Source organism: Phyllostomus hastatus, unplaced genomic scaffold, assembly GCF_019186645.2.
Source record: "Phyllostomus hastatus isolate PE091 unplaced genomic scaffold, TTU_PhHast_1.1 phas_scaffold_129, whole genome shotgun sequence".
Classification (NCBI taxonomy): Eukaryota; Metazoa; Chordata; class Mammalia; order Chiroptera; family Phyllostomidae; genus Phyllostomus; species Phyllostomus hastatus.
This window is the reverse complement of record NW_025334009.1, coordinates 31,659,387-31,681,492: the sequence shown is the minus strand read 5'-3', so window position 1 is coordinate 31,681,492 and position 22,106 is coordinate 31,659,387. Positions and strand designations below refer to the sequence as shown.

The 22,106-nt window shown below is 44.0% G+C and overlaps 1 protein-coding gene across 1 annotated transcript in view; it reads right to left on the bottom strand.

Moving 5' to 3' along the window:
* EPHB1 (EPH receptor B1) overlaps window positions 1–22,106 on the bottom strand; it is a 417,172-nt gene that overhangs the window by 99,235 nt on the left and 295,831 nt on the right. Inside the window, exon 5 of the mRNA XM_045857296.1 lies at window positions 14,426–14,761. Coding sequence (XP_045713252.1) covers window positions 14,426–14,761 — 336 coding nt within the window. The remainder of the gene's footprint in view (window positions 1–14,425; window positions 14,762–22,106) is intronic.

The window sequence follows — 22,106 nt, the reverse complement described above, 5'->3', positions numbered from 1 at the left end:
CCCTCCCATACACTCACACACCCTCATTTTCAGAGCCCCTTGAGGATGCTCAGCATGGGGGAGAAGGGAACCCGGGATCCCATCACTCATGGATAGGTGCTGGCTGATCCCTCAGGGAGGTCATTTTCCCCACAGAGGTGGAAGTGTGCAGAGCCCTGTGCCAGAAGAGGAAGCACCCTGGCTAGTGGGGTCATGGGGTTTCTCTGCCTCCTAGATCCTCAGGAAAGGACAGCAAACAAGAATGTTGTGGCCCTATGGAAGCAGGAGGTTGTGAAGAGATATGTGAGTGTATGGGAGTAATTATCAGGTGAGGCCTGTCCAAGGCAGGAGCCCCACCAGGGCTATGAGGGCAGCTGAGGACAGACCCATCAGGACTCATGTGGCAGCTGGGGCTCAGCATCCAGCTCTTCCTCCTTCAAGCCTGTCAGTCTTTCCTGGTGTGGGACCAGAGCAGTATCAGCTCTGGTTTGTTGAATGTTTAATCACAGAAGGCAGTTCATTGGAAACACTGGCACTGGAGCAGCCACAGGAGAGAGCAAACAAAACCCTACAACAGGTTGTGTTCCCTTTACTCCCTGGCTTTCAAGCACACATATTCAGCAGAACACCCACTGCAGCTGGGGACCCACCACCACCACCCAAGCCTGACATCACTGCCACCAACAGTGGCCAGGGGAGCTGGGCCTGTGACTGTGCTCCTGAGCCTGGAGGTCAGAGTGTCCTGACCTTAAGAAGCCATTCCTCCTGCAGGCAAGTAACTACCCTGCAATGCCCATTTTTGAACCCTGTCCTGCACACTACCATCCCCATAAGGATCCTCTTGCCCCTGACTCCCCAGGACACCTCTGCTGTCTAGTCCTCTCAAGTGTGACAGTTTATGATTTTACATTGGGCACACCTCAGGGTTAGCAAATGGGTTATGCCCTCCTGCTCCTTGTCACCTCTTCTACACCATTGCTCACTGTCTCCTACATCCTCTGTAGAAATGCCATTTGTCTGGGCTGCCACTCTCTAAGCTTGAGACCATTGTGTGCTCCCTCCTGCCATCACTCCCCAACTCACAGAAGGGTTGGGCTTCCATCTCTGTCTTCTTCTTCATTCTGAGCCTTGCCCCCCTGGGGATGACTAGAACACCCACCTGAATAGTGTACTCTCTGTTCCTCAGTCCCCTCTACTCTTTCATATCTGCCCATTCCAGTGGCACACTTGGATTTGGCCTTACCTGAAGTTACTCCATTTTCAAAGCCACAAATTCAACTATTCTGCTTCCTGACAGCAACCTCTGATGAGCCCACTGCAACTCTTATTGGCCACAGCTGGCCTCTCAGCCTTGACTGAGACACACCAGCCTCTCCCTTATTCATATCCCTCATTAACCAGCTTAGGTACCATCTTTGCAATAACATAATTGACTATACTCCCCTTACCCTCAGGCATGAGGCACCTTTATCTTTTCATATGACATGACCAGCAAAACTCAACACAAGAGAGACCCACTATCAGTCAACTTCCTGTAGGGCCTGTTCTCCAGCAGCCATGCATTGCTGAGAAAGCCATGTAACAGGTCACACAGGAAGATTTGTAAATATGTGATCACCAACTTCAAACAACCCTCAGCACAGCTGGGAAATGCTGAATTTCTCTGGTCAATTTCATCTCTCATTCTCTGGAATGACACTGCCAAACTTCTTCCATTCTCCCAGAATATTCAACCTCAATACTTTTCCTTCACTCTCAACAACCAAACTTATCTCCTACCTCACATAGAACATAGAAGCTTGAATACCCAACTGCATAAATAATACCTCAACTTAACCACCTAAAATCTCCACAAATCACACATGCACAGAAATAAAACCTTCTTCCCTGAACACCTTCCCTGAACATTTCTGGGGGCCCCTGACATGTCTCCTATGTATTTGGACACCATCCTTTCATTCTCCAACTTCAGTTTCTTTGTCCTCCCTGTTGGCTGACCTAGTGACCTCCATAGGAAGGCTGTTCACTAAGCCAGATTTCTAATCCCCTTCATGAGGAACTGTGGCCCTATAAGAACACAGTTCCCCTGTACCCCCTTAGGTATTGGCCCCTTCAACCCAACCTGAGACCCGTCTCCCTGCCTAGCTATGGTACCTCATCACTGAGCCTCAAAGCTTCCTATTATACTCACACCTCAGCATGTTCCTCCTGCAAAGTTGCCACCCTTGCCCACCCAGTCCTTGTCCTGTGCCCTCACCCCCTTCCAGGGCATCAGATGAGCCAACAGACAACAGAGGCCCTGTCTTCACCCAGCCCCCTGCATACCCACCTCCTCAGGAGCTTCCCTCCCAACATGCTGACCTGTTCCTGAAAACAAATGGCAGCTTGCTAATTTATGAGGCACCACCAGACTGTGAACATTATGTAAAGCCAGCCAGGACATCCTGGAACAGAGGACACTGTGCTCAGGTGCAGGGGTTACTGGAGGAGCGAGTTCTGGTCTTTTCCCTCAGGAGCCCTCAGTCTATCAGAAGAAATATGGCCTATGCACATAAAAAATGAAGGTACATTCAAGAACATATTGTGTCATCCTTATAACTGGTACCATTCACAGACAGACAATATACATGTCAAGATTTTCTATGGTGCAGAAAGGCTCACAGGGAGCACAAATGAGCACCCAGAGTTGTTCTGGAGAGAGAAAGCCTCTGGTCTGTTGAGAAAGAGAAAAAGGAGGGGGAGAAAAGGAAGGAAGGGAGGGAGGGGAGAGAGAGAGAGAGAAAGAGGGGGAGAGAGAGAGAGAGAAAGAGGGGGAGAGAGAGAGAGAGAAAGGGAGAAAGAAAGAAAGAAAGAAACAAACAAACAAACAAACAAACAAACAAACAAACACATTTAAAGGGTTCAAATCTATAGCTCAGGTCTCATAAGGAAACTGAATCCAAGACCTGGGGGCACTGGCGAAGACTCTCCCTTACACTGGAAAATATTTGTGGTCCAGCATTGCCTTTATTTACCCAGAACATTTAATGTGCCTTTTTCCCCCCATCTCTCACATCCGCTCAGAGAAGATGTTAATTTTCTGAAATTAAACACTTAGCTTGATTACTGTTTTGTTAATTGCTGCATTCAAAAACCCCTGGAGCTCCTGCCTGTTTAACATGGATGGTGCTGTGAAAATGATAGGCACAGAGTTGGCATGCAGGTGGACAGACAACAGCTTTGGAATGCCATCCCAACTCCCCCCAACTGTGCTTGCTCAAGCAGCTGGGGCCCTGCATGTGCAGGAGTGGGACAGGCAAAATCATAGCAGGTGCCTCCACAGGGCCTTGTTTTAGGAGGACAGTGTACCCAGGAAGTCCCAGGGCTCATCAACATCTGGGAGAATGTAAGGGACTAACTTCAATCAAAGTACCTGTCCAAAGATGCTTAAGGAAGGAAAGACCACAGAAAGAATTCAAGATGCACCATCTGTTGATGCCTGAGTACTTTAAGAAAGACTGTGCCATTTATTCATACATTACTTGATAATTCATTAATTTATTCAATGAATATTTATTAAATGCTATTATTTCAGGCACCTAGCTAGACACTGGGGAATGAGCTAATATGATGGGTACGGAACCCGCTCTCCTGAAGATTAGTCAGCTCATGGAGTGGACACATCACCAGGGCTCCTCCTCCTTCCTCCCCACATTGCCATGGACACAAGTAACTATCTCCTAATCAAACTGTAGGTGCCTCTGCAATAAGTGTTATAACAATCCCATTTGGCCTTTGAAGAGGGTAAAGACTTGTACAATCTTGCTGTCAGCAGTCCCATTTTCACTTAAAAAGCCATGTAGCTGGAGTGTCTGGTCCAAGATGAGGTGAAATAAGAAAACAGATGCCCTCTAGTCATCCCCACAAGGATGCAGGGTGGGCATTCTCAGCTGTCTTCCAGCTGTTAGCAGCATCGCTAACCACCGTCAAGGACCTAAAGCAGTGAGAATTCACACACCCAACCACTGTGTGGCCCAGCAGGTGTATCCATCTACATGAAGTTCAAACTGGTCAGACAGTGAACAATAAAATATCCCACCCAACCCTGTCACCACATAGCAACAATTACCACAGACTGAAATGCTCTCTAGCAACATGTGATTACATTCTAACTCTTGGACAGTGAGAGCTGGTACCACTGCAGATTGGGGAACCAAGAGCTCAGTAGAGGACCCCTGGAGTCCTTTTCCAGCTAGTCACCTGCTCACCTATAACTTTTCTGGGTCTCTCAATCCAGTTTCCATGAGTGCTATGAACTAGAATGTGAGCTCCACAAGGCACAAGTTATTGTGTGTTGTTTGCTACTGTGTTCCCCGTGCCTGGAGCAGTGTGTGATGCACAGAAGGCCTTTAAAATGGTGAATAAATGAATGAATTGGAACAGAAACCAATGAGTCAGCATGTGGAAAATAGTCGCAAGGACTGTGTTGCATAAATGAATATAGCCCAAAGTTAAAGTGCTTAAGCAAACAGACCCCTTTGAATGTGGTTGAATCTCATAGTGTTCTTCTGAGTGGATCATTCTGGCATCATTCTTAAATCATTCCCTCAAGTTTTTCTTCTAGGGCCCACAGAGGAGGAAGATACCTGGTCACCTAGCTGACTTGGAGGAATCATCTGGCCACTGTGGGCCACCATGACATAGTCTGATTGCCACATATCAGCCAAGCATTTGTACAATAACTCATGTGTAGGGACTAAAGGAAAGTGGCAAATATTTATGAAGGGTCTCTGTGTCTAGTGCTGTGTGGCCCCTCTCTCACGAGGCTGGGGTAGGTGAGAAAATCTGCTTCTCTGCAGAGCTCACTATGTAGTGGAGAGCCCCAAGACTCCCTGGGTAGAAGCCATGACTTTGGTCATGGGCAGTGCTATGTGCTGACCTGCTCAGCTCAGCAGAAAATACACCTTCATTTTCAAATGGTCAGGACTTTTCTGATGCCACTTGGAAGCTCCTTCTCAATGCCAGGGCTTAAGAAACAATAAAAATAACCTTTTTTAGAATTAACAATGAGAAGAAAGCAATGAAATTGGATTAAGAAGAGTGAAAATTTCATTTACTTAGGGTTTGTAAACTTTTCTTTATTAACTTCAATAAAAGTTTTGTTTGAAGCCATTCCAGTCTTTTTAAAGTTCTGCCTCAATCTTTTCTCTTCACTGGAACAAATTTTGCCTGCTAATTTCCAATGAGACCAGCCCTTAAAAATGAACTAGTTTTAGCATATGGATCTTAACACTCTAAATTTTTGCAGGCAGCAGTGTAATATTGTTTTAATATTTAATTTTAAGATTTACATAATATCTTTCCTCCAAAGAGCTCAATATATTGCAATACCATAAAATTCCTTTCATATTCAAAGATTATTCTTTATGCATGCAAATACTATATTTAACTAAGGAATAATGCAAATTAGGTGATGTATTCACAGAAATTGGTGATATAGATAATTCTTTTGTAGGAAAAGTAGTATCCCTGAGTAACTTCAATCATCTAGGAACTTCAAAAATGCTTTGGCTTCTAGTCAAGATGGTGGCATAGGTAAATGCAATATCCACACCCTTCCACAACCACATCAAAGTTATAACTAAACTACAGAACAACTACCATCCAGAACTGCCTGAGATCTAGTTGAACAGAAGTCCTACAACAAAGGATATAAATAAGAAGCCACATGGAGACTGGTGGGAGGGGCAGAGATGCAGAACAGGCTGGTCCCACACCCATGTGTGGTAGATAAAAAAAAATGTGAGGGATATCTCAGCTATGCAGGTTCCCCATGAGGAGCAAGGGAACCCAGCCCTACACCGGGCCCCCAAATCCAGGGTTCTAGTGCCAGAAAGAGAAGTCCTCATGAGTTCTGGCTGCAAAACCTAGCACAGATTGTTGGTGAGTGAGACAAAGGGCCTCTGAAGTGCCAGGCATTCCTCTTACAGGGACCATACATGGACTTCCTTGGACTCACTCACTCACTCTGAGTTTCAGCACTGGGGCAGCAGCTCAAAAGGCACTAGGAAGAGAAGGGAAGGAAATGAACTATCTGGCTTTGGGGTGAGAGCTGGAGAAGCAGGTTTCTTCCAGGGAGAAGTGCTTGCAAAGGTCATTATTCCTTTTCTGAGGCCCTCCCCGACAAAGCTGACAGGTAGGCACTATATCTTAGACTCCAACAACCTAGCTCACACTGTTCATCCCACCTTAGTGATTCCCTGAGACATTGCCCCACCCAGCTTGCACACCCCCCTAGCTGTTTCCAGTGGCTTTTCCATATGAATGGCATGTCTTGGCTCATACTTCAGACTATCATAAAATTTATTAAACAGACAGCATCTGGCCTCAGTATACCCCATACCTCTCACTAAGTGGTCCTAGGCCCAGCACTAGAGGCAGTCAGGATTGGTTTGCAGCTTGTCCTTTCCTGGGCACCTCTGGGGCCAACACAAGTAGCCACCATCTACAGATCACTTTGTAACTCATGCCAGGTGGCCCCAGGCAGAACACAGGTGGTAGATGACTTTAACCTGCACCTCCTGGGAGGTCTCAGAGCCAGTGCACCCAGTGGACAGATTTAGACCATGTCTAGGCACCATCCAACCACCTCTACAAGGACACACTCAATGGGCAGACTCAGCAGGCACCAGAGCCCTGTTGAAGTAAGTCCTGCTCCATAGGGTGGGCCTCTGCACAGCAGATCCTCCACCATGATCATAGCCAGTGTATAGTAGATTGGTCAGGGGGTAATACCTCCCATTGATGTACCAGCAGCAATCAAGGCTCAACTATAACAGGAGGGTGTACTGAGCCCACACAAAGAGGCACACCTGGAGTGCCCAGCTCAGATGAACGGGGAGGCTGTGCCACTGGACCAAACTTTTTTAGTAGGACACCTACTAAAAAAGGCTACTCTACCAAGTACAGGAGACATGGTAGTTCTATCTAATATATAGGTAGGCTGCCAAAATGAGGAGACAAAGAAACCTGTTTCAAATGAAAGAACAGAACAAAACTCCAGAGAAAAAACTAAACAAAATGGAGACAAGCAATCCACTAAATGCAGAGTTCAAAACACTGGTTATAAATATGCTCAAAGAACTTAGGGGAAGAATAGAAAAACCTAGTGAGAACTTCAACAAAGACAGAGAAAAAAATAAAGATAGAACTAGAAAACATAAAAAGAGTCAGAAATGAAGAATACACTATCTGAAATGAAGAATACATTACAAGGACTCAACAGTACAGTAGATGAAGCAGAGGATCAACTCAGAGATTTGGAAGATAAGAAAGCAGAAAACACCTAATTGGAACAGCAAAAAGAAGAGGAAGAAGAAGAAGGATAGTATAAATAGCTTCTGGTACAACTTTAAGCATACCAACATTGGCATGATGGGCATGCCAAAGGGAGAAGGGAGGGAGCAAGGAATTGAAAGCCTGTATAAAAAAAATGATGGAAAGTGTCCCTAACCTGGTAGAGAAGATAGACATAGAAGTCCGGGAATTGCAGAAGGTTCTAAACAAGATGAACCCAAAGAGGCCCACACCATGACACATCATAATTAAAATGCTAAAGCTTAAAGACAGACAGAGAATCTTAAGAGCAGCAAGAGAAAAGCAGTTACTTACCTACAAGGGAGCTCCCATAAGGCTGTTAGCTTATTTCTCAACAGAAACTTTGCAAGCCAGGAGGGAGTGGCAAGAAATATTCAAAGTGTTGAAAAGCAAGGACACACAATTAAGATTACTCTACCCAGTAAAGCTATCATTTAAAATCAAAGATCATATAAAGAGCTTCCCAGAAGAAGCTAAAGGAGTTCATCACCACCAAACCAGTATTACATGAAATGTTAAAGTGTCTTGAAGAAGAAGATGAAGGAGGAGCAAAGGAGGAGGAGGAGCAGAGGAGGAAGGGGAAAAGAAGGAGGAGGAGGAGGAGGAGAATAAAATATGAATAATAAAATGGCAACAAATACATATTGACATCAACAATTGAATCTAAAAAACAAAATAAATGAAAAAGAAGAACAGAAACAGACTCATAGATAGAGAACATTTTGGTGGTTGCCAGATGGGAGAAGGACTGGATGGATAAGTGAAAAAGATGAAGAGATTAAGAAGTACAAATGGAAGTTATAGAATAGTCACAGGGATGTAAAGTACAGCATAGGGAATATAGTTAACAATATTCTAATAACTATGTGTGGTGTCAGATGGATATGAGATTTATTGGGATAATCACTTAGTAAGGTACATAATGTCTAATCACTGGGTTGTATACCTGAAATTAATATAATATTGTATGTCAACTATAATTAAAAATTAAAAAATATTTAAAGTAAAAAGAAAGATTGCATTAAAAATCCAAGAGATGGATTTTATGATATATAAATTATACCTCAATAAAGTTGTTTAAAAGGCAAGAAAAGTGCCTCAAAATGGAAAAACTAGCCCTGGCCCAGTGGGTTGAGTGCCAGCCTGAGAACCAAAGGGTAGTTAGTTCAATTCCCAGTTAGGGCACATGGCTGGGTTGTGGGCCGGGTCCCCAGTAGGGGGCACATAAGAGGTAACCACACATTGATGTATCTCTCCCTCTCTTTCTCCCTCCCTTCCCCTCTCTCTAAAAATAAATAAAATCTTGTTAAAAATGGACAAACTATAGGGGCTTGTGATTATTGACAGAAATAGTGTATTCATTTTTTAAACTCAGTTAAGTAATGCATTGTGTCTGTGTTGTGGGCACGGTGGATATGTTAGTATTCCACATGCAGTCAGCATAGCAGGCCCTACGTGAACTGTGTAGAATATAAATGTCAGATATAAAACTGCTGATGGCGTCATGAAAGTAAGGAAAAAAGGGTTGCTTCTCCAAACACACAATGAGAAAAGACAGATGGACTCCCTATAGCAGCAGGATCAGCCTGTGCCATGTACACAGGCACCAGCTCCACTCCTGTCCTTATCATTAACTCATTGGGATGTGACTTTACTGCTTCTTTTCTGGTGCTCACTCCTTCCTTGAAGGATGGACAAACAAATACCTGTCATTTATCTGATGTGGGTGATATTAGTCCCAAACAAAGAGACTGAGAAACCTTGGAAAGAAATAGCCTAGGAAGAAAAAAAATCCAAATTGTTGTCTGGCTCAGGACATATTCTTAGAAATAAAGCTCATCTCCTAGCCTATAGCATGTTCTACAACATGATTTGCCATCCCCTGTTTCATTTGATTGTCACAACAACACTAGGAAACAGGTGTCATTACTCCCATTTTATAGTTGAGAAAGGAGGGATCATGGCAGTTCAATGAACTTGCATGGGTCAGAGAGAGGAGGATCAGAGAGAGGAGCCAACCCCAGGACTCTCTGGATGTGCCTCTGCCACCATGAGCCCAAGATATGGAAGAGGACTGTCCACAATGGTGGAATGAGACTGAGACAAAGTAACATGTTCACCTTTCGAGTCTGGGTAAATTGGATTAGCCCTCTGAATCAGCCAATAGGCTAAATCCAGAATTGGATTTGTTTGGCTCTCAAATGGTTTAAAATTTTCTAATTAGCTGTCAACACTTTAAATTTGGGTTTTCAGCTTATAATACTTGGCACCACATGCTGAGCTGAGTGGTGGCTGCCCTTCTCTTCAGTTCCCTGCAGTCCTTACCACTCCCTATTGCCTGACACTTGGCACTGCTTTGCTCCTTCCTTTTTCTTGCCTGCCTGGCCTCATAGGTCTTTGAGTTTATTCTCTCTGGCTTAGATGGCCCTAAATTCACTGACTTTATCTTGCTACACATTGATTTTATGGATGTGCTGGTCTTATTTGTCTTATTTTTTCCCCAAGATTTCCTCTGAGATCCCCTTCCCCAACTCTGACACTCTGAGTCTAGCTGGAAGAAAAGAGAAGTAAAGTTTGTCATTCACTTTAATTCTCTCTGACAGCCAGATGATCCAGCCATCAGTCTGAATCTGGGGCCAGGTGCCAGAGAGTGACTGCAAGAGTAAGTGGAGATAACAGCCTTTCTGCAGATCCCTTGGCTACTGAAACAGACAGAGTTCCACCTGATCTGGTCTATTTTAAACTCAAGGCAGCTGTATTGAGAGCAAGGCTGCATCCCTGAAGACCTCACATAAATCTGAGCTTGCATAATTCATGACCAACCCTGACCAAAGATGATGGACATTTTTTTTTGACAGCTAAAGAGGCCCAGCTACATGGCAATAGCTTGGAGAGAGCTTACAACTTATATTCTCACCATATTGTGATTTTTGATAAGTCAAAAGATAGAACAGCCGCAAACCTGAGTTTGAAACCCAGAAACATCATTTGTGGGCTGCAAGATGCTGAGAAAATTCCAAAAGCACTCTAACTCCAATTCCTTCATCTGATCCACCTCATCTTGTAAAGAAAGAACATGGTAAGGTCTTGGCACATTGGAGATGCTAAAAAATGATAGTTCTTTGACACTGCCTATGGGCTGGGAAAGGATCCCATCCTGAAATTCTCCAAGTGATACAAGATCCTGAATAGTCTGACTATGTACATGCCTGGAGTCATCACAGAAGGAGTTAGAGATTCTGGATCTCAGGGTTCAACAGACCCTTTGATGTTTCCTAGTCATGATGCCTCTGTAGGAAGAACTGTATCTATTATGTGCCCAATGGGCCAAAAGATGACTACAAAATCTCCTATGGTCTGTTAGAAGTCAGGGAAAGACTGGTGGTCACTTTCTCTGATGGACTGAGACCAAACATAACCCTTTTTGTTGGATACCTAAATCAGCTAACATGAGCTGCCCACCTTCATTGGTGGGGATCACAAGAGAAGCACAGTACTCTCATGTGGCATGTCTGGGCAGCCCTGAGAAAGAAAAGATGACAGTCCTATGTCTGGTGAACAGTTAAAACTGCACACCCAGCCACAGATATGGTCCATTGCTCCTAAAGAAAGGAGGACCAGCCTAGAGCAGCAAGCTGCTGCCTAGAATATAGTTGATATTCATGAACATCAGGCTTCAGATCAAGTGCAAAACGAATTTGTCCAAACTCTACTCTCCTGTGGCCCTTACATCCATTGTCAGGACCCAGTTCACTTTGGGAACAACTTGTGTCCCTCAACAAATACACATCTATCTCCCATCTCAATCCAGAGGCAGGGGACAGCCTTTTATGGTTCGGTGTCACAGAGAAAACAGGGGCTACACAGTGAGTTCCCCTCCTCTCAGTAGGATAGCATTGGTTCACCCTGAAAAGCCCCTCCATGCTCGAAGGCTTTGGAATGGAGAGCTCAGAGGGACAGTCCACTTTAGGGCAGGAAACAGGAAAACAGAAACAGAGGTGGCATCCTGCTGACCCTCCTCTGGTACCAGATTCTCCAAATTCCTTAAAGCCTCTGCTTCCTTATATGAAAAACGGGGAAAATAATGCCCAAGTCATAGGGTAAATATGATATCAAATGAGTCCATGAATTCTATAATTCTTTGTCAACTCAAAAGAAACACCAACATGAGGTGTTAACTATAAGAAGCATTGCTTGCTCCTCAGTTGGGACCCACTGAATGGTCCCCAGCTATTTCTGTTTGGGCAGTTTGCAGATGATTGATGCCAGGACTGCTCTCAGCCAAATTCTTTACCCACCAACTACCTACTCATGACCCAAATGGTAGGACAATGGTGGCCACAGGCAATGACAGGGGCATCACACTATACCATGAGGTTAGGGTGGGGAGGCTGACATGGATCTCATCCAGCCTGGGAAGGGGTGAGACATGTTATGACTTACTGGTGATACCTGGGTTCATCTTCCTCATTCCTTCATGGGTCTAAGTCATTAGGGTTTTTTATGATGCCTTTTATTTAGTCTCTCTTTCATATCTTACAAAATATGGTTTCTATCCATGTTTTTAAACTGTTTTTGCAGAGGTACAGGCTCAAGTGCTTATTGTGAAGGTTCTCATTTAAAAAAAAATCATCTGTTGTTTGCCCTGGCCAGGTAGCTCAGTTGGTCAGAGCATCATCCTAATATGACAAGATTGTGGGTTTGATCCCCGGTCAGGACACAGGCAAGAACCAACCAATGGGTGTGTGGGTGGGTGGAGTGGTGGGTTGATGATTCTTCCTCCCTTTCTTTCTCTCTCACCTTTCTTCTTTCTCTCTTAAATCAATAAAAAATAAATTATCTATTGGTTGAAAATAATTTGCCTTCACAGATAGAGTCACCAATGCAGTGTGATAGCACTGTGTTTCTCATAGACCTGCCACCCACAGATTAGGAACCACTGGTCAACTTGACATTTATTTTCTAAAAACCACATGCCACCAAGAAGCAGTTGCACACTTCTCTTATTGATTGTAAACTTTCTGACACCCAAATTCCAGAATCCCCAAAGATAAATCATAGATTGGAAGGTGACACTGGGCTGGGACCACAAGATCAGGGAAGGTTAAGAATACAGGGGGAGGTACAAAGGGCATGAGAATGGGTGAGAATAAAACTAAATATTTTGAATATTGGCAATTCAGGATCCCTTGCAGGAGCCCTGGTCTCTCAGCTCCACTGCAGCCTGGGAAGGTGCAGATGGCAAGACAAGCAGATGGGCAGGTTTGGGAATAGCAGGGTAAGGGAAGGGAGGGGCATAAATCAAAGCAAACTGATATAAGTGGCAGTTTTGTTCGCACATGCTTAGAGAGAGAGAAAAGACAGCCAAACCCAGCATAACATGACAGCCTGGCAGGATTATTATTCCCAGAAGCTGGGACACTAAAATATTTCAACCAGTTTTCTGCCTTAGATTCTGCAAGGGAAATACAGCTAACAAAGCCTGTCCATGTTACATGCTCAACATGATGCTGAAATTATCATTCCCTTTTCTTTGGGTAAGACAGACTGTCACAACCTTTGTCTCCATGGCACTGGGGTTGTGGTCACCAGCTGGAGGCTCCTACACTCCCCATCTTATTTTCTCACTACGTGTAAACACGTGACCATATACATACATACAAACATGCACACATGAACACACACATTCCCAGCAAAAACACAGCCATCTGGACAGCCATGCTCTCCTGTGACATCTTTTTTCTTCTCAGTTCTGACAGCTTAAGTCTAAGAATCATCTGCCATCGGAGATGCCTGGTATTAGAAGATGCAGAACAAGATGAGGACAAGGAGGTGCAGAGTAGAAGAGGATGGAGTCAGAAAGAAGAGGTCAAGAAGAGGGAGCTGTGCAGAGGGAGAGAGAAAAAGAGATAGGCTTGGATCCTACTGGTTCACTGACAAATGTTCCCTTTGGAATTTGTTGATTGAGAAAAATCCATAACTCCAAATAAGATCATAGTCCATTGTCCATGACTCTCATCATTGCCTGTAGATGTGATGTTCATTTCCCATCTTCAGCCTTGTACCATTCCCTGGGGAGAGAGGGCTCATTTCTCTCAAACTCCCTTTGTATTCCTGCGTGTGTATAGCACATGGTGCTTAGAAGACACCACCTTGGAGCTTTGTACTCTGTGTCTATGTCCTACAAATTCTAAAGTTAATGACTTTCATGGGAGGAACAATGATGTCCCAGTACCATTGTATTCTTCACAGTGTCTAATGCACAGCTTGGTGTATAGTAAATGCTAATCACTGTCTTTTAATAATGAGTGAATAAATAAATAAGTGAATAAGTGTATGAGTGAACCAGTCTAATTGATATAATAAGAAACAGCTTGTTTCAGGGGGTGAAAAGTAATAAAGACAAAAGTTCAGAAGAGTAAAAGATATGGAAAAAAGAGAAGAAAGTGTGTTTTGAGCTGTGCATGTCACAGGGAGGTACTGGATATCAGGAATGATCTACTGCCAATTATCTGAGGTCTCTATAACAGTGTAGCATTCATCTGAGCAAGCTATGAAGGAGAATGCATGCTTGAATTAAATGGGTTTAATTGAAAAGTAATCTATGAAGGCAATACTGACGTCATCACATGGTTACTGGGAAGTTTCTGCCACTGGGTTGTCTAACAGAGTAGCCCTGGTGTTCTGAAGACTATTCAGGGCTTCCAACCATCCCTCCATCCATATGTACATTTGCTTGTCCATTCATTACCCATCCGTCTGTCTGTCCATCTATCTATCTATCCAAGGGCATTTGTTGAGCCCCAGCTGGATACAGAGGACTGGGTCCTGCTCTGACTTGGATATACAACTTTGCTTTTGTGCTTAGCTCAAGAAAATCCCTCAGAATTCAATTCCCTTTCACAGGTAAAACATTACACCTATTTCCTCCATGGCCACAAATGCCCATTACTCAACACCCTCTCTCCTAGGAGGAGGCCTGGGAGCAGACTAACAGGTTGGGTGTGACTGCAGCTCTGTTCCTGTACAGAGATGGACAAAGAGCCAACCACACAGAAAGAAAGAAGAGCGGAGATGCTGCCAGACTTACCAGCTTGGTTTGTGGTAATGTTGACAGAGACGTGCTGTGGGGGGAAGGGGCTCTTGCTGGAGACTCCGTTGATGGCCTGGATGTCGAAGGTATAGGGGGTGTGTGCCCACAGGCTGCTGATGGATACTCGGCACTCAGTCAGGCCCAGCTGCCTTGGCACAAACTCCACATTGTCATCACAGCGGGAGCAGCTCCGGCGGTCTGCCCGGCACTTTTTACATATGATGTTGTAGGTCACATCATCCCGCCCACCTGTCTCCCTCGGAGGGTGCCACTCCAGAATGATGGATGTTTCATTGACAATTGAGATGACATTTCTGGGACCTGATGGAACACCTGTAAGAAGACCAAAAAAAGGCACAGTGAGGCTGGGAAGAAGCTTCCTTGTCTAGCATTTCCACCTACCTTCAGTATGCCCACCCTCATCACATGTATGTGTCCTCTCCACTCCTTCAACCCAATCTCCATGCTTCAATCTATTCTGAGGGAAAATGGTGAACAGAAATGACGTCCTGTCCCAAAGTCCCTTTTCAGTCATTCCCACTAGAGCTCTCCTTTCAATCATGCATGTCAGGGAGAAGAGGATGTAAAAACAAGTCTTTTTGTTCTTAGGACAAAGCCACATCCTCCAATTAGCTTTAATGTCAATGATGTGGGTGTATATTGGACACTTATTGGATTTCTTCTACTTTCTTAATTAGTGTAGAATTCAAGGGTTGAGAGATATGAGAGCCTAATCAAAAGCCTCAACATATCCTCACATCTTGCACAAAATCTCACAATTTGAGATCTGTGTGGTGTGTGCACAGTGGTGGGTGTGTCTCTCTGTAGGGAGACTGCCTGATCACCTGGAGAGATGACTATTCACATTGCACAAGCTTTGCTGCATGAAGACAGGAAGCAGGGCTGGTAGGAGATTCACACAGCCACCGTGGTCGATCCCATGACACAAGAACATAAGTTCCAGATGCTCTGCTAGCTACTTTGCAAGCATTCAGTCCCTCTATAAATTTTACTGGGAAGATAAAATAAGTAACTCAATTTTATAGAAAGGGAAACTAAAGCTGAGAATGGGGACTGGTTATAGACTTTGTGGTCTATAAGAACTGAAGCCAGTATGGACACACATACCTGCCTGATTCCAAAGCTTGCATTCTTAACTATAGCCCTGTGCTGCCTGCTAGTGAAACTGGCTACCTTTTCTTACTAAGGGAAAAGCCGTCTCCAACCTCAAATTTACACTGATAGTGTACTCCAAATGTTGATGGTCAGATTACATGAAATTCGAACAGACTCTCTCCTACAAACCAGCCCACCTCAACTGAGATTCAAGAAAAGCCGTCTCTTCCCTCAGGACAGCTCTGTCTCCAGCTGTTGTTTGCACTTTGGCAAAGGTTGAAATGCTTTAGTGAAAACTCTAGGAAGCCTGGTACTTCACAGAAGGGCAAAATGTTGCTGGATTAATGGTCACAGTGTTGAGCAATTTGAGGTTAAGTTGGAGAATCTCCTGCCCCAAAACAGAACAGATCACAGTCTCAAGTTCCCAAGCTGAGCTTTGCATCTCTCTAATGTCTAACCAATGGAAATGAATCCTGCCCAGAAGCCCCCCTTCTGAATGCTAGGTCTGCTGGAACAGCCGCTCCATGTAGTAATGCATTCAGAATTCACGCACATGACTGTTGCCAGCTGAACGAAGACATGTGTAAAGTGGTGCATGCTGGAGACAGGAATCAAATGCCAACATACAAAATGAGGGAATAACAACAAGGTCGAGGGGCACCAGGGAAGGATTCTGTGTTGAATCAGTCAACAGCCAGCAGCTAGAGCAGAAAGCAAATATTAAATCGAATTCTATTAAAACATGAAAGAAAATCAGTACTGTACTATATAAAGCCCATTAGGTCTGAGCTAAAGCACAACTTTCATGCATGCTTGTGACAGGGCAAGATTCATGAAGCATTTTTACCGAAGTCTTGCAAATAGCATTTAAGAATTCTCCACCCATCTGCCCAAGGATAAACATCCATCTCTACGCACCAGCACATAGCTAGCACTGGGTGGACAGTCAGTACCACCCTAGGTGGGCTTTTCCTGAGCTGGGCCAGTCTCTCCTCCCACTGCATTATTCATTACACCTGTATTGGCCAGTGCCTGTCTGGGACATGTCTGTTCAGACTGATGCGACCCAGACCACAAGCTCCCAGTGGTCAGTCTCATTGCTGCCTGTTTCACTTTCACAGTGGTCAGCCTAGCCTCAGCCACAGGCCACTGGTTCTCCTACTTGTAATAAATACATTTACTGAGTGATTGCTCTTCTCTAGGCACAGGGAAAATCCTTTAACAATGTTATCTTATTGCATCCTCAGGACATCCTGAAGCTGTCACTCAGAAAGCACCCTTGCACAGAGGAGCAGAGAGAAGTGCTGCCTGAGAGAGTGACTCCCCATCTCTCTCACCCTATAACTCCCCCTTCAAATAACTTCTCACTTCCTTAGCTCTCAACTTCACCCTCTTCCCAACTCCAGCTTCTTCACTTAAACTTGTATGTCATTGCTATTTTAAAACTAAAATATTGTCACCTGGTATGTCTACATTGCATCACCTCTCTTCTTTACTCTCCAACCAAGCTTTTCTTAAGTAGTCACACTTGGTGGCTCTCCTCTATCCCTGCTCCACCAGCTGTGGCCTGGTTACATCCCCACTCAGACATCATGCCTGCTTTCCCTTTTGGCCTCCTACTTGACAGGTCTAGGGAACACAGTTCAGTCCTTAACTCCCTTGACACTCTGTGTTGTCACTAGCCAGGCCCTAGCAGTCACATCTCCTGTATCCCACAATGCACATCTGTCAGCTCCATCTCATTTTCCTCAGATCTTTCCCTTCCTCTATACCCCCACCACCTCATAACAAAGGGCTTCATCAATTTTCCTTCCGTATTGCAAAATCCTCCTGATGAATTCTCCAATATCACTTTGCAGTTCTCTCATCCATTCTCATCTGCCAGAGTATGAGCTTCAAAATGCACTTGGAATCACAGAGTTCCTCTGCTCAAACTCCAATTACCCAAAGGGTTATCCTCCTGTCCACTCTTTTGAGTCCCTGTTTAGTGTTGCTGCTCTTGATCTTATCTCTGGCCCCTGGACACTTGCTCCCCCTAGTACAGCCAACAGAAAGATCCTTGTGATTGCCTGTGCACACTAAACTCTCTCTATATTCCTGAGCTTCCGTACAGTGTTCTCTCTTCTGTCTGGAATTCTTTTCTTCCTCTCTACTTGACAAACTCCTGCTCACCCTTTAATGTCCAGCACCTATTTGTCAGGAGGTTTCCCCAATGCCTGCAGTCATACATCTCTCACTCCTCTAGGCTCCCAAAGCCTACTTCTAGCTGCTTAATTCAATCCCATTATTGCATTGTGATGGTCTCTTCCTCTGCATCATCCTCACCATGATGTGGCCTCCTGGTGGGCTGCTGGCTCAATTGTCTCTGTGATTCTCATGCCTAACATTTTATCAGGGGAGGCCTCTTCCATCTAGTTTTTGACCCCTGCTCAGTGTGCAAGGCTTCAGGTCACATGTATATACCCCTCTCCAGCATGAGACAGGATGTCCTGCTGTGAGGCCAATGGAGATGCAGCAACGGCGGCAATGAGGACCCATCATTTATGGTCCTGAGTGGTAGAGGCTTTGGTAAAGATAAATGTAGCAAATGAGGAGCTGCCCCTGACCCAATGGGGAGACCCAGCACTGCTCATTTGCTCCCCGCTCAGAAAGAAAAGCAGTGGGCTTCCAGAAAGGACTTGCATGTTTATTTAGAAACAGCCTTCATACATAACAAACACTTCTCATCCATGGTTATATTCCAGAGCAAATGTGTCTGTGGAACATGGATGGGAGTCTATGGGAACTGTGGTTGTTGAGCCTAGGACTGCATAAATCTGAATCTTTCCTTCCAAGAAGCAGGAATAGGGATGGATGGCCTTCCCTTGGTGAGTGGACTCAGAGAGCTAGGAGAACCTGAACATGCCCTGCTGTGTCCTTTGCCACTCAATTTCTCCCATGGGTATGTTTTGTTACCCCAAAGCCCAACAAAAGCCTGAGCTCATAGTGCATATGTATGGAAGTGACCTGAGTCTGGGCCACAAATAATGACTGGAACCCCATTCATCATTAATTCATTCACTCATTCACTTCTTTAATACTCCCTGCACTGTTCTAGGCACCTGGAAGATAGGAAAAAGCTAGATAGGCAGGCTTCTGCTTCCACAGAGCTTAACATTCTGGTGAGAAAACCTGACAAGAAAGAAGGAAACAAGGAGATAAATGAGGTGATTTCAGATAAGAATAAGTGCTAAGAAATTAAAAAGCCCCTAGGCTCACTGCTTCCCAAACCATGTGTGTATAGCTCCTGCCTTTTCACCCATGAGGCCTGTTCGAGGCCCAGCAAGCAAGGGTCCAGTGCCTGGGTGGCTACAGTGATGGTGGTCCCAGGTCTGCACTCCATGGTCCCAGTGATAAGAGCACAATCCTGCAAGTAGGCTGATCAGCTTCTCCCATGCCTGAATGAGAGTCTGACCAGAGCAGGTTTGGCCTCTGAATCAGTCTCCCTAAAGGAAGGTACTAGGGCTACTTCCTACCTATTCAGGCTGCACTCCCTTGGCTTGGGGCCCTACCCCTGCAAGAAGTCTTTTCCAGGTACCCCAGCAACTTCCTCGGGAAGAAAACCAATTGAGAGCAGGCAAAAATGTTTAAGAGAGAATAAAGAGGGAGGCCAGAAGAGGAAGAAAATCTGTCATCTTCTGCAAAAGTCCTCAGAAAGTGCAGTGGTAGGGCTCAGAGCCTGTGTCGCCTTGTCTAAGCACTCTGTCTTGAATCCACATCCAGGTTTTCCTTAATTACATACAACCAGGCTTTGTGAAGCCTCTCTGACCTGTTGCTACAGTTACTACTGATGGAAGCTTCCTGCTAACAAGGCTAGGAAAACTCAGTCCTTTCAAAGGATGGGAAAAGTACTGAGCTATGATTCTCTGGGTAGAAGAAACACAGTGGGTACTAGCTATGGAGATGGGGCTCTGGTCTTCCAGGATGTTCTTGAGAGGTTGGCTCAGCCTGCATGGAGCATGGTTGGCATCAGGATATCAAAAAGTTGGAGAAAAGATCCTTCTAGAGCCACTGGGTTGGCCCAAGTGGTGCTAGATAGAGATAGAATCTCCTGCTTCTTAATGTGATTTGAGGCAGGTGATTTTTTTTTTAATGGATTGTCAGAGTGGGTGGGGAGAGTTGGTGAGTTTGTTTATAGGCATTAACCTAGAAATAAGATTACTTCTGAGTAATGAAAGAGAAAATCTGCTGAAGGCAGGTAAGCCCCAAAGCCAATTCCTCACCAGGAATCTTACTAAGGCCAACTATCTAGTCTCAGAGTTTAGATGTGAATTTCAGGTCTGTCCAAGGGGCAGAGCAGGTAGTGTCCAGCTAACTGTGCATTTCTACAGCTAGGGTCTGTGTCCTTAGACCCTTCCCCAGGGGGAGCTAGTGAGGATGACAACCATGGTGAGGCAATGTCCTTCTGGGACACCCCCTGTGCAGGCTGAAAGTATCCTGCTCTGGAGAAATGGTCCTCCCCACTGTGTGCATGACCCCTTGGAGAATCTGATGAAAACAACTAAGCTTTTTCCGAGAAAAATGGACATGTACTTGAAGACATGCATAATTTTTCAGAGGTCCCGGTGGGTCTCTGAAATCTACCAATGAACTCCCTAAATATTCACAGCAACCACATTTAAAAATATTCTCTTGTTGGCAAACCATGAGAAGGTAAATTTATAAGCCTTAATTTTCTTATCTGAAAAGTGGTAGTTTTGAGGATGTAATGAAATAATATGCTCAAGGAGTTTAGTGTGTGGCTGGTACACAGAGGAACTCAGTCAATGTCAGATGTTATTATTAGCAGTAGTATTTTCACTATGGAGGATCTGGAATCCTGAAAATTCATCTAATTAAGACTGATCTAATTCTGCCATTCATTCCTAAAGCATAGACCCCATACCCAGAACTGTGAGCACTGTGAAAGCTGTGAATATGTAGGTTATAACCAATTAGATTGGAGAACCCAGATAGTAGGAATTGAGAACACATATGATTAAGGATGAAAGTAAGTGATATAGACACAAAGAATTAAAGCTATTTCAGAAAAGGTAAGATCAATGCAGAACAAAATATTCAGAGATGGTGTCTGGGGGTCCTGCCTACAAGGCTGAAGCTATAGTTGGTAAGAAGTACCTCGGAAACTGTCTGCCCTAATCAGTATCCTCTAGGCCACCTTCCCCTGCAAGCAGACACAGGAAGAGGCAAAGCCTTAGTCTTGGGCATGGAGTTGTGTGTACAAAATTAGTACAGGTCTTTTGGGTTCACGGCCTCTGTGTGCACCCTCAGAGGCATACCTTGGAGATATTATATGTTCAGTTCCAGACAACTACATTAAAGTGAATACTGCAATAAAGTGAGTTATACAATTTTATTTTGGTTTTACAGTACATATAAAAATTGTGTTTTCAGCATACTGTAGTGCATTAAATATATAGTAGCATTATGTCTAAAAACAATGTACATACTTTAATTAATAAATACTTTATTGCTAAAAAATGGTAGCATACTGTAGTGTATTAAATATATAGTAGCATTATGTCTAAAAACAATGTACATACTTTAATTAATAAATACTTTATTGCTAAAAAATGGTAACCATCATCTGAGTCTTCAGAGAAGTCATAATTTTTTTTTGCTGGTAGAAGGTTTGGACTCAATGTTGATGGCTCCTAACTTGTCAGGGTGATGGTTGCTGAGGTTGGGGTGGTTGTAGCAATTTCTTAAAAGAGGACAACAGTAAAGTTTGCCACATCTATTGAGTCTTCCTTTTATGGACAATTTCTTTTCAGCATATGATGCTGTGTGATAGCATCTTACCTACACTAAAACCTCTTTAAAAATTGGAGTCAGTCTCCTCAAACTCTGCCACTGCTTTATCAATGAAGTTTATATAATATTCTAAATCCTTTGTTGTCATTTCAGTGATCTTCAGAGCATCTTCATCAAGAGTATACTTCATCTCATGAAACCACCTTCTTTGCTCATCCATAAGAAGTACTTCCTTATCTGTTCAAGTTTTATCATGACATTGCAGCAATTTAGTCACATTTTCAGGCTCCACTTCTAATTCTAGTTCTCTTGTTATTTCTACCACATCTGCGGTTACTTCCTCCACTGAAGTCTTGAACCCCTCAAAGTTATCCATGAGGCTTAGCATCGGTTTCCTCCAAAGTCCTGTTAATGTTGATGTTTTGACCTCTTCCCATGAATCACAAATGTTCTTAATGAAATCTAGAACGGGGAATCCTTTCCAGAAGGTTTTTATGTTACTTTGCCCAGATCCATCAAAGGAATCACTCTCTATGAAAGCTATAGCCTTACAAAATGTATTTCTTAAATATTAAGACTTGAAAGTCAAAATTACTCCTTGATCCATGAGCTTCAGAATGGGTGTTGTGTTAGCAGGCATGAAAATGACATGTACATCTCCATCAGAGCCCTTAGGTAACCAGGTGAATTATCAACGAGTGGTAATATTTTGAAACAAATCTTTCTCTTCTGAGCAGTAGGTCTCAACAGTGGGCTGAAAATATTCAGT